This window comes from Sapajus apella, unplaced genomic scaffold, assembly GCF_009761245.1.
Source record: "Sapajus apella isolate SASKATOON/1434 unplaced genomic scaffold, GSC_monkey_1.0 scaffold37, whole genome shotgun sequence".
NCBI classification, from domain to species: domain Eukaryota; kingdom Metazoa; phylum Chordata; class Mammalia; order Primates; family Cebidae; genus Sapajus; species Sapajus apella.
Window position 1 is genome coordinate 3,405,456 of NW_022436977.1, and position 13,677 is coordinate 3,419,132.

At 33.3% G+C, this 13,677-nt stretch overlaps 1 protein-coding gene across 7 annotated transcripts in view; it reads left to right on the top strand.

Annotated features, from left to right (window-relative positions):
• The window catches only part of VPS13C (vacuolar protein sorting 13 homolog C), a 197,652-nt gene that overhangs the window by 14,983 nt on the left and 168,992 nt on the right, over window positions 1-13,677 (top strand). For 5 of the 7 annotated variants that reach the window (XM_032297269.1, XM_032297270.1, XM_032297273.1 and 2 more), the window contains 3 exons: window positions 5,711-5,806; window positions 7,446-7,547; window positions 12,982-13,044. In XM_032297269.1, coding sequence (XP_032153160.1) covers window positions 5,711-5,806; window positions 7,446-7,547; window positions 12,982-13,044 — 261 coding nt within the window. The remainder of the gene's footprint in view (window positions 1-5,710; window positions 5,807-7,445; window positions 7,548-12,981; window positions 13,045-13,677) is intronic. The other 2 variants (XM_032297272.1, XM_032297275.1) reach the window with 1 other exon arrangement.

Below are 13,677 nucleotides of genomic sequence, written 5' to 3' on the forward strand. Positions count from 1 at the left end.
AGTGTGAGTATTTCTTAAATTACATTAATTAGAGCTTGTAGAGTTCTGAGCCTAATGTATATTATATATAAAATATGCATACTGCTTATTTTTTATGACAAAAGGTAGAAAATGGAAGGATATTTGTACTACAGTGGCATTCTTCAGGTTTTGGTTCTACCACGCAAAGTATACCCCCATTTTCAAATTAGATTTCCAAGTTTTATGTGCTTTTTCTTTAAGTGTGAAAGTAGTATAATTTGCAAACTCTAGTAGGTAAACTGTAAATGGAGCTTATTTCCTTCATATTTTGTTCAACCATTTTCACTTGATGTATTATGCAGCAATGTGGTATGGAGGATATGTTTTGGTAAGTACAAAGTCTCTCTCATTGCAGTTAAACTCCCACACTAAGACTGTCTATAAGTAAATATATATCTTTGTGGAATAAATTTTTTAATAGGACATTTAATTTACAAAGTTTTCCCATGTAGTCCATGCTATCTGGTTTTTATTTTTATTTAATTAATTTATATTTTGAAAAAGTTTAGATTTAGGTGGTCCATGTGCATGTTTGTTACATACATATATTGAATAATCATGGGGAATGGGTTTCTAGTGTATCTATCACTCAAATATTGAACTTTGTATCCAATAGGTAATCTTTCAACCTTCACCTTTCTCCTTCAATCCCTACCCCTTTTTGGAGTCCCCAGTGTCTATTATTTTCATTAAATTTTTTTACTTTTAATTTTTATGGTTACATGGTAGGAATATATATTTATGGGGTACATGAGATATTTTGGTACAGGCATACAGTGTGTAATAATCACATCAGGATGAATTATGTTTCCATCACCTCAAGTATTTGTCCTTTCTTTGTGTTACAAACAATCTAATTAATACTCTTAGTTATTTTAAAATGTACAGTCAATTAATGTTGACTGTAGTCATCCTGTTGTTCTATCAAATACTAGGTCTTATTCATTTTGTCTAACTATATTTTTGTATTCATTAATCATCCTCCCCTATTACTCTTCCTAGCCTCTAGTAACCATTGTTCTACTCTCTGTCTCCATGAGATCAATTATTTTAATTTTTTTTTTTTTTTTTTTTTGAGACGGAGTTTTGCTTCTGTTACCCAGACTGGAGTGCAATGGCGCGATCTCGGCTCACCGCAACCTCCGCCTCCTGGGTTCAGGCAATTCTCCTGCCTCAGCCTCCTGAGTAGCTGGGATTACAGGCATGCGCCACCATGCCCAGCTAATTTTTTTTTTGTAGTTTTAGTAGAGACGGGGTTTCACCATGTTGACCAGGATGGTCTTGATCTCTTGACCTCGTGATCCATCCGCCTCGGCCTCCCAAAGTGCTGGGATTACAGGCGTAAGCCACCGCGCCCGGCCCAATTATTTTAATTTTTAATTACAACAAGTAAGTGAGTACATGTGAAGTTTGTCTATTTGTGCTTGTCTTATTTCACTTAACATAGTGACATCCATTTCCATCCATGTTGTTGCAAATGGAAGGATCTCACTCTTTTTATGGCTGAATAGCACTCCACTGTGTATATGTACCACATTTTTCATTCATCTGTTGATGGGCACTTAGGTTGCTTCCAAATCTTGGCTATTGTGAACGGTGCTGCATTAAACATGAGAATGGTGGTATCTCTTCAATATACTGATTTCCTTTGCTTTGGGTATATACCTAGTAGTGGGATTGGTGGATCATATGGTAGTTCTATTTTTAGTTTTTTGAGGAACCCTTGAATTGTTCTCCATAGTGACCATAATAATTTAGATTCCCGTCAACAGTGTACAAGGTCTTCCTTTTCTCCACATCCTTGCCAGCATTTGTTATTGTCTGTTGTTTGGATAAAAGCCATTTTAAGTGAGGTGAGGTGGTATCTCATTGTAGCTTTGATTTGCATTTCTCTGAGGATGTGATGTTGAGCACCTTTTCATGTATCTGTTTGCCATTTGTATATTTCTTTTGAGAAATGTCTATTCTGATCTTTTGCCCATTTTCAAATCAGATTTTTAGATTTTTTTCTGTAGAGTTGTTTGAGCTCCTTATATATTACAGTTCCTTAACTCTTACTTGCCCTGGCAATGTCTCTGTGGAGCTCAGTGTACTGCAATGGCTATTAAGCACCTTTATGTCTATGTGTACCCACTGTTTAGATCCTATCATTAAGTGAGAATATACAATATTCTCTAATATACAATATTAGATTTTCCGCCTTTGAGTTGGTTTACTTAAGATAATGGCCTCCAGCTTTATCCATCTTGCTGCAGGGGACATGATTTCATTCTTTTTTATGGCTGCATACTATTCCATGGTATATATGTATCACATGTTCTTTATCTAATGAACTGTTGATGGACACTTCGGTTGGTTGCATGACTTTGCAACCAACTTTGTGAGTAGTGCTGTGATAAGCATACGAGTGTAGGTGTCTTTTTTAATATAATGATTTATTTTCCTTTGGGTATATACTCAGTAATGGGATTGCTGGTTCTATTTTTAGTTTCTTGAGATAGCTCCGTGCTGTTTTCCATAGAGGTTAAACCAGTCTGCATTTTCACTAACAGTACACAAGTGGTCCCTTTCATCTATATCCATGCCAATTATCTGTTATATTTTGACTTTTTAGTAATAGTTGTTGTAGCTGGTGTAAGATAGTATCTCAGTGTGATGTGAATTTTTATTTCTCTGATGATTAATTATCTTGAACATTTTTTTCATGTGTCTGTTGGCTGCTTGTATTTCTTCTTTTGAGAAATGTTTATTTCCTTTGCTGTTTTTAATGGGATCTTTTTTTTTTCTTGTTCATTTATTTGAGTTCCTTATAGATTCTGAATATCAGTCCTTTGTTGGAGGCACAATTTGCAAATATTTTCTCGCTTTCAGTAGTTTGTCTGTTTGCTGTGTTGATTATTTCTTTTGCTTTGCAGAAGATTTTTATTTTTAGTTTTTAAAAATTAATTAATTAGTTAATTAATTTAGAGACAGCTTCTTGCTCTGTTGTCCAGCCTGGAATGCAGGAGCACAATCATGGCTTACTGCAGCCTCGACTTGCTGGGCTCAAGGGATTCTCCCACCTCTGCCTCCCAAGTTGCTGACATGACGGATGTGTCACCATACTCGGCTCATTTTTGTATTTTTTGTAGTGATGGGGTTTTGCCATGTGGCCCATGCCATTCTTGAACTACTGGGTTCAAGTGATCTACCCGCCTTGGCCTCCCAGAATGCTGGATTACAAGTGTGAGTCACCACGCTCGTCCTAGAAGCTTCTTAGTTCAATTAGTCCCATTTGTTTAATTTTGTTTTTCTTGAATTTGCTTTTAGGGTCTTTGTCATAAATTCTTTGCCTATGCTGATGTCCAGATGAGTTTTTCCTCAGTTTTCTTCTAGGAATTTTATAGTTTCAGGTTTTATGTTTAGGATTTACTTAAAAAAATATATAGAGTTACAACCCAAAATGGCTTACTCTTACTTTAGAATTCTACTTATGCTATATCCTTTCTTCCAACTTTATCACCCTGCTATTACACCATATCACTTTTATTCTTTATTCAGTATTCTATATTATAGGAAGGCTTTGTCTTTCACTACTCTAGCGTCTCTTAGCAATTATTTGGATATTGTGTTTGGGTCATATTATGTGATATATATGTTTCCTTTTAATATATTAGAATATTTTTATGTTTTTGTCTCTTGAAACAGGAGAAATTTTCTTAGATTGAAAGCATCTTTAGGCATGTACAATCTTTATAATTCCTTTTTTTTGGTATACCAAGTGTTCATTTTAGTCGTTAAATTTCTGCTTAGGTTAAAATATTATACCTAACCTCTAGGGTCAGTGTGGGTAATTAAGCTCAAGTGTGATTTGGTTTTCTAAGAGCTGGATGTATTTGTGGTTACACTTGAGTTATCCTTTTTCTTAAAAATTTTAAAAATTTTCTGGTATGTAAAAGGAGGGAGTAATATATAAAAAACTCAATTCTAGGATCCTTTTGAGAAGTTGGGGGATAATTAGGATAAATGTAGAGAAGAAAAGCTTTAGGGAAAGACAATTCCTTTGTGGTATGCTAAAGCGATATTTCCTACTTTTTCAATCTTACGCTCACCAAGAAGTCAATCACATACGTTTTGTTAGGAGATTTTGATATAATTACAAATGTAACAGTACCCATTGTAAATATAAAATTGTTGGACTTAGAAATGACCCAGAATGCTGTAGATTTCCCTGACATGTGAGCCATTTGAGAAACTCAGCAGGTTTACAAGCTGAAGAGAAAGGAAAATCTAAGTGGAGAAATAATTTGATATTTTATTCTTGGAAACAGATAACAGGTAAAACTGGCTTACCTACATATCTATCTAGGGGACCCCAAATATTCCCTCTTACAATACATTATTTTATTTTCTCTTTAGTTTGTTAAACAGTTTTTTAGTTCTTTGAACTTTGAGCATTTTCATTTAAAAATGATTTTAAATATGAAAAACCACTAGTGATTCTGGTGGTGTAAGTAACTTAATTATTCACATGCAAGCATGACTTAGTTGAATCAGAATCTTTTCTCCTGAAAATCTTGATTAGTAGCTCTGAGAGAACTATAGATTTTAAATATAATTTAAAAAATTATGATGAAGGAAGGTATTTTATTTTGGACCATGTAAAGCTTTATGTGTAGGAAAGGTTTGGATAGAGTTGATATAGAAAGGCAGATTGGATACGTTTTGCTGCCTGGAGACCTGGAAAGGGGATACTAGAGATTGGGGTAAGAAACATGGAAAGATTTTAACAGATTTTGCCCATTTCAAAATTTAGCTGAGAGTATGCCCTTTTTGTCTTCTCTCCTTTGCCCTGAATAGGCTTTCAATAAAACCCTAAACTTAGGACAGTAATACTAGGGCCATAGTTCGTCTGTGTCATGAGTGAAAGCTTTTGTGGGCTCGCCTCAGGAGGACCTGACATTAATACCATTGTTTCCAAGAGATAATATGTGTTCTGTCTTCTAAGTCATTTATAAATAGATATTTGGAATATAAATGGTCTGAGTTGCCTGTGATTCATAACGCTATTCTTGAAACAGTATGCCTTGCCTTTAGAGTTAGCCTCTTCCTGTCATAACAATTTGGTATAGTCTCAAAATTCCATTTGCACAAAGTTCTTTGCATCTCTTCGCTGTGTTGCTGCTTCAATTGCTGGTAGCTTGTGTAGATATTATTTTACTGTTCATCTGTAAAGATTTATTTGTTGATGTGGATAGAAGAGCATATACAATATTAATACTATGAACTGTCATGCACCGAATCTGGTTCAGCATCCTTACTGATAATCTGGTCACTGCTTAAGTCACTAGATAGACTTAAGCAATTAACTTCTTTAGGAAGTTAATTAACTTCTTTAGGACTGAGTTTCCTTTTTTTTCAGGTTTGAAATAATAGCTGCCTTATTCATTTTACAGTTTTTGAATAATGGATAATGGTTATCAAAATATTTTATATTGAAAAATAAAAATTACAATGTGAATTTTTACTTAAGTTTATGTGGAAAAGACTGTTGTAAACTTTAGTGTTGGAGTTTTTTCATCTTTTTTCAGTGATATGCATATTATATGCCTGAAGAGTTTTTTATACTTTTTCTCTAATGGAAAGTGAGAGAATTATGTCTTCTTGAGCAGTCAAATAAGAATTTAAGGTTGAAATTATGTTTCTTTAGATAAATTAACTTTGAAGATTCCTTGGAAAAACCTTTATGGAGAAGCAGTTGTTGCCACCCTAGAAGGATTATACCTGCTTGTTGTCCCTGGAGCAAGTACGTTATTTTAGGTTATAACCACTCATTAACATCACATTGAAATTAAATTGTTACCTAAGTATTTTAGTACATTTATTTATTAAGATAGAAGGTAATTTAAATAAACCAATCATACATATATGCATACATTTTGAATATTTATGAACATATATAACCACGTTTGTGTATAAAGTATTTTTGTTGTTGAAAATTTAATCTATTTTTGCAATTTATTCTTTCTGTGAGTACTTGTTTTGCAACTAGGGCTTCCTGTTGATTTGAATTAGGCTCAGCTAATAAAAAATGAAGTGAAAGAAATCTTTGAAAATATCCTGATGTGTTAATCTGCAGATTTCAAGGTTGAAATTTATTTTTTTTCTATTTCGTTGCTTCGTGTTTTGAGAGAATCCGCTCTCAAAAATTTGTAAAATTGGTAATTTTTTCCTTAGAAATTGTAGTATTTTAATTTTTAATTAATGCTTTAAAGTAATGATGTTTAAGTAATATCTTTATTATTTTTTCATTTGTAAGAACAATGTAATGTTAAGTTTGGATATTTTAGGGAAAATTTACAATTTCTCAACCATTACACAAATACGATTTTAATTTTTACATTTTGCTCTTCAGTCTTTAGCCTATGCATATGTGATTTTCAGTAGCTGTTACCACATTGTATATACAACATTGATCTGGCCTTTTATTATATACATTTTTGATGTGTTTCATAGCTTTCATGATGGCAGTGACAGTTTTGAAAGGCTGTATGCTGTTCTGTTGTGGGCTACTAACTGCTTTTTGCTTTATAGTCAATATTTTAAATATGTCATTATAGATCTTTTTAATTCTTTTTTTTTGAGATGAAATTTTGCTCTTGTTGCCCAGGCTGGAGAACAGTGGCGCATTCTCGGCTCACCGCAACCTCCGCCTCCTGAGTTCAAGTGATTCTCGTATCTTAGCCTCCTAGATAGCTGGGATTATAGTCATGTGCCACCATGTCTGGCTAATTTATTGTATTTTTAGTAGAGGCGGGGTTTCACCGTGTTGGCCAGGATGATCTCGATCTCTTGACCTCATGATCCACCGCTTCAGCCTCCCAAAGTGCTGGGATTACAGGCGTGAGCCACTGCGCCTGGCCAGATCTTTTAATTCTTTTGTGTTATTTCCTTACATTGCATGATCAGAAAGTGATTACTAGATAAAAAGGGCTTATATATTTTCTGACTGTTGATACGTATTTTGAATTACTTTCTGAAAGTTTAAAAAAATCAATATATATATTGATCCCAGGTAGTATTGGATATTAAATTATTTTGTAGTTTATTAAAATTGACCACTGACAGAGAAATATTCTGGTATACTTTCTGTCTTCCCTCTGTTTCTCCTTCTTATCTTTGTTTTCACCCTCCTCCTCTCTCCCTTTTTCCTATCTTCCTTTCTTGCTGTAATTTCTTTTCCTCCCTCCTCCTTTTTGTGTTTAAGTTTTTGTCAGTGAATAGGAATGATATATGTTTAAACATTTTGTAAAACTTTTCTAAAAATTTGAAAGTATTTTTGTATTGCAGAAAGATTACATACTTACACAGTCATAAGCAGGCTGAACTTTTTCCATTTGTTTATTTATGAATTCCATTTGTATGAATTGACTATATATTTTTAGGTATTAAGTATGATGCTGAAAAAGAAGAAAAATCCTTGCAGGATATTAAACAGAAAGAGCTATCCCGAATTGAAGAAGCCCTTCAAAAAGCAGCAGAAAAAGGTAAAAAGTTTGTTTTAGATAAACTTAGCTATACCTATATTTTAGATATATTTAGTTTCCTTTAAAGAGGATGCTTTCATAAACTGTCATAAGCTGTAGTTCTAAAGAAATAATTTTTTTAAAGTATCAAAATATTGGTTATATTTTCATGACTCACATTTAGGAAAAAGTAATTGCCTTTTTTCTGTAAGTGTTTTATCATGTTGCTAATTTGATTTTTCCACTTTTCTTAATTAGTCATTTTTATTGTGCTACTTTAGGAGACTTTCCAAATTTAGAGTATTTGCAGGCCTGTTTATTTTGGCCAAATGTTAATAGTTTCTTTGTGTGCGTTTTTACCTGTGTTCTTGCTAGAAAATGAGGTAAAGCATAATGCTATAGTGAAATGATGTTTAGGGTAAATGCTGCTGTAATTCTAGTCCTAGCTGTCTCCCTTCATGTTGTACAGGATAATAAAAGAAAACAACAAAACAAAGAAACAACTTGATTCTTCAGGTTTTAACATTTTCACATCCTGCCTTATGTTTACATTTTTGTTTTTATCTAAAAATAAATCTGATGACCTTGATTTGGTTTATAGAGCAAGAATAAGGGTAAGATGGAAGAGTATCTGTAGAGTGATGAATTGAAGGACTTTTCTAGATACCCAGTGTTTATCTCTTTTAAGTTAATCAGCAGTTGCTGATTAGGGTATAAAGGTTATTAGCGTTTTATATAATTTTTATGTCATTTGGTGGCATGTGTATATATTTTTATGATGAAGATAGTCTTGCTTGAAAGATAAAGCAAATATTGAGTTAGAAATGATGTTAATTATATTTAGATATAAGATTTCTTAGCTTAAGCTGCTTTTAATTGAATCAATTAGAAATCTTTAAAAATAGCTTGTTCCTTTAAGTTTTTAATCAGAATTTTAAATTCTTGCTCCAAGTATTTTTTTCTTATGCAGAAATATTGATTCTTTTATTAAAAGTTACTAAGCTATTTAAAAATGCAGAGGTTACCAGAATGGAAGAAATTTTCTAAAAGCCTCAATATTTTTTTCCTTCTTTTCACTCTTAAGCTTTTTTTGTCTTCCTGCTGAAGCTTAAGTATCTGTATTTTTAGGGAAACAGTTTTTAAAAAATTTATATTACTTTTGTGTGGCAAATAAAGCAAGACGAGAATGGTTTTGTTTCATGACAGTTCAGTGTAATTTTTTTGTTTGTTTATATTCAATTTTGGCTAATAAATATATATAAAAATCGTATTATAAAAATGAAGACCGTGAATTGGAGAGCACTAGAGTTTCACTTTTTTTCTTTAAACTGTTCAGATTAGGATATTGACATATGTATATTCATCAACAAGTATATTGATATTAGATATTAGACATTAGAGATATTGATATAACATATAATTACACATTTATCATTTATAATTCCATAAGTTATATATATTATTATTAATAACCAAATATCAAAGTCCACCTTTTTTAAAGATGGAGCATAACTTGTGTTTGCTTAAAAAATGCTTTAGTATTTTCAGTCACCTGTAAGAAAAGGCATGGTATATAGTCTCATTTGTTTTAGTAGTTGACAGTTTAATTGGTAATATGATTATCTATTTTACACACATTTCGTACTTAGGAAATTTTGACTTCTGGGTCTTCAGTGCTGAGAAAACTGATAATTGGGTCTGACAAAGAGGCTATTATGAATGGTTTGACATAAAGGATGTACATCTGTAGTATTTTGTGTGAATGGAACTATTAGGCCTATGCTGTATATAGTAATGACGTTATAGCTTGGATGATAAAATTTAAGTTTTTTTCATACAAAATTGAAATTCAACAAGTGAAACTGTTTTAACACGCAGTTTTAACATGTTGTATTTGTCAAAAAAAGTTTTGAGTCTAAAAGATGAATTCAGGAATTGGGAAGTATATTTAGATTATTTTCTTAACTGTTAAGAAATACATTTAATTATGTTGTAATTTTTTTTCTCATTTCTATGGATATGAGTCACATCTTACAATATTATTCATGTGAATGATAGACGACAACCCTGACCTTTATATATTTTACATTTTACATTATTAATAGTTATTAATTATACTTTATTTTTCTACTTTTTATTGACATTAAAAGCACAAAAGCACCATTGCACGTGTATAGGGACTCAGAGAGGGAGGGAAGGAGGTGATTCAACTCTAAGCAGCAGATGATTCAACTCTAAGCAGCAGATGATAAAAATGAAAACAATTACCATGCTGATCGGCTCAAAAAAAGCATTTTGACTTAGTTTGTTTTATTTGATAAAAATATACTGTTTCCCACTATCATAGGAATAAAAGGAAATTGAAATGTGACTATGAGTTCATTTCTAGAAAATTTGCTCAACTGTAAAAATAAACTCTTTGATATTTTTCTCCTTTTATTTCATTGGAGTGAGTTTATTTTCCTGTGAAGGCTATCATAAAGAGAAAGATTAAATTCCTAGTAAGTCCAAAAGATTTGCAAATGCTAGATTCTGTACCTAAGATGTTGAATTTTATCAAAGTAGTACGTACACACACTTGAAAATCAATATTTTGGCCAAAAAGACATGACGAAAAATGGCAGTTCATTCAGACCAACTCCTTTGAGCTAATAAGATATATATATATATATATATATATATATATATTTTTTTTTTTTTTTTTTTTTTTTTTTTTTTTTTTCTTCTTGAGACAGTCTCTCTCTGTCACCAGGCGCTAGGCTGGAATGCAGTGGCGGGATCTCGGCTCACTGCAACCTCCGCCTCCCAGGTTCAAGCACTTGTCCTGCCTCAGCTTCCTGAGTAGATGGGACTACAGGCGCACGACACCACGCCCAGCTAATTTTTGTATTTTTTAGTAGAGACGGGGTTTCGCCATGTTGGCCAGGATGGTCTCAATCTCTTGACCTCGTGATCCACCCGCCTTGGCCTCCCAAAGTGCTGGGATTAACAGGCGTAAGCCACTGTGCTCTGCCTGAGTTAATAATATATATATTTTTAGCAATGTTAACATCTGTCATTAATCTAGTTCATTAATATAGGGCATTATCTAGGACTTCCTGTTATGGTAGTAAAGGAGTTTACTTCTCTTACTATCTCCTTGCACCCTGAATTCTCCTTCCCATTTTCTCATAATAAGGACATATCATAGTTTTTGGTCAATTACTAGTCAGTACTTAGATTACTATGACAATACAGTTATTGTTTACTGTGCAGGTTAGATGATATATGTGTTAGGCAGTTTTTGTATTGCTATAAAGGAATACCTGAGACTGGATAATTTATGAAGAAAAGAGTTTTAATTGGCTCACAGTTCTGCAGGCTTTACAGGAAGCATGGTGCTATCACTTGCTCCTGGTGAGGGCCTCAGGAAGCTTTCAATCATGGCAGAAGGTGAAGTGAAAGCAGGCATATCATCATTTATGGAGGACCCACCCTCTTAATCCAATCATTTCACGTCAGGCCCCACCTCTAACTTTGGGAATCACATTTGAATATGAGATTTGGAGGGGACCAATATCCAAACCATACTAGTGTACTATGACTGTATTTCCTTTCTTTTACGATCTTTTGGTTTTCTTGAATTTGTGAATACTTTCTTATTTGCTTGGTCTTATATGTAAATTTATCTTTAATTCTTTTTCACATGCTACATGAAATTTGTCTGTTATCTGAGTATTGATGTTATTTTCCAATCATGTAAAGCCATCTGTTGATACTCTCTACCACCCTTTTGTCTTTTGGAGTTTCCCCTCTGAAATGATTGTTTTTTAGACCAGTGCACAGTTGTCATCTTAGGACTGGTCTTAATTGCTCTTCTATGATTAATTCCCTGTTTCCTGTGTCCTTTGCCTTCTTTTTCTTCCTTAGTTTACTCATTTGTTTTGCTAGAGCACATCTAGAAGCTTTTAAGAATGGATGCATTGGGTATAATTTTGAAAATTCTTTCAAGGCTGAATGTCTTTGTGTTTTACCTACACTTGTTTGATGCGTCTGGGGCTAGAATGCTAGGTTAAAAATTATAGTTTTGGAGGCAATGTTTTCTAGCTTCCAGGTTCTTTTGAAAAAAGTCTGATGCCAGTCTGTACATTGTTGGAAGCAAAAAAAAATTACAGAGTCCCTGGACCCTCCTGTCAATTCAAAGACCTTACATTTTAAATGGCAAATAAGAAATTTGCATAATAATAAGCAAGAGAAAGTGTTGAGTCCCATCAGAGGTACAGACTGTTTTATGGGAGTTGAGAACGAACATGTCATATTCAGTCAAAGAGATCAGGGTAGATACTGTGAAGGTGTGTATTTCAACTGGGTTTAAAGGATGGATCTGCAAAAAGGGAGGGCAGGCATTCTAGGTACAGGAGGCAGTGAGGTGGAAAAGTATAAATCATCTGTGGGCACAGCTAACAGTTTGGTAGTCTGATAGAGATTAGATGAATTTAGGGTTGGAAAGCTCAGTTTAGATCAATTTTAAGAGATTTGCATGCTCTAATGATGTTAATGGTAATGACAGTGAAAGCAGCTGACCTTTATTGAGCATTTATTATTCACCAGCCACTCTTCAAAATACGTTATATGAATTAGCCCATTAATAGTCACATGCTGTGCAAGTGCTGTTGTTCGTATCTTACAGTTGAGGAAAGTGAAAGTTAAATAAATTTTTCTAGGTCTCATGGTTAGAAAATAGCAGAGCTAGAATTTGAACCCAGTCTGGCTCTAGATCTTGTATTCTTAACCCTGTACAATGTGAACTTTCATCTGTAGCCAGTGGGGAAGTAAGTTTTCCTTTTTCTTTCTTTAAGAGTCCAAGGAATCACATGACCAGAGCTATGATTTAAGGAAGTTAAACTTGCGGTGTTGTCTAGGGTAGACTGGATTTGGAGAGCAATGTGGAAGATGCTGTCTAGCCATCATTAACAAGAATGGATATAAAGGATTCAGACAGTGTATCTAAAGAGACCAGATCACACTAAAGCAAGATCAGATCATTTCAGCTGACTGTAAAATTAGTGTCAAATATCTCAGTAATATTTTATTCTGAAAATGGGCAAAATGGCATGCAAAAAGAGAACCAAAATAGCAGATTTTTGCACTGTTTGAAAACTTGTCAAAGATTTCAGTGAGCTATTAGGCATAATTGATATTTACCTGCCTCACATAATTTAAAATGATTATTATAATTTCAGTTGTTAAGTAGTTTTGTTTTAATATTATGAAAATAAAGTTTTTGTGTTAAAAGAACAAAAATGGTGTTACTGTGACTATTTCCTTAGAAATAGTTTTCGTGTCACCAAATTTTAATTGTCCTGTTACATGATTTCTAATTATTTGAAATTAAGTTTAGTCATATTTTACATGTGAAATTGAAGGTGTCTTTAAATTGCTTTGCATTTTGATTACTGCTGCCATGTGGATGCAGGCACACATTCAGGGGAGTTTATATATGGCTTGGAAAACTTTGTTTACAAGGACATCAAGCCTGGTGGGTATGCATCGTTAATTATATTCAACTATATAAACATATTCTTGTATATGCTTGTGCTTTTGATGGAGTCCATTTGATGGCATGCCATCCTTTTAGAAAATATGGAAATGTAATTTGTGATTTCCCCCTTTACCATTGTTTCCTTTTCCTCACCTGTAGTCATTTATTCATTTACTAAATATTTGAGTGTCTTCTTGTGGCAATCACTGTGCTGGATGATGCTGGATGTTTGTGGGGTAAACAAACATGATTCACTGTTCTTATGAAGCTTATAATGTGATCTACAAATAGCTTTCAGATTTGGGCTACCCTTTTGACTTTAGTTCTAGAGTTCTGAATTAAGTAGTTTCTGAATTAAGCGGTTCTTCTCTGATAGTGGTGGTTTTGAAACATAAAAAGCAATAAAGTGGATTTAAAAAAAAAATTCAGACCCTTGATAGGAGGTGTTCCTCTGAGCTTCCTCTCATGCCCTCTCTTTCATTTGTTTCACCTCTGTAGTAGCTCTGGAAGTACCTCTAGACTACTGTTCTGTACAGCATACTGAAATTTCAAGCTTCGTAAAATGGAGATTAAAGTCTTACTGTTTGTATTCAGATTTAATAAACTTCAAGCCTTGAGCATGTCTCTAAT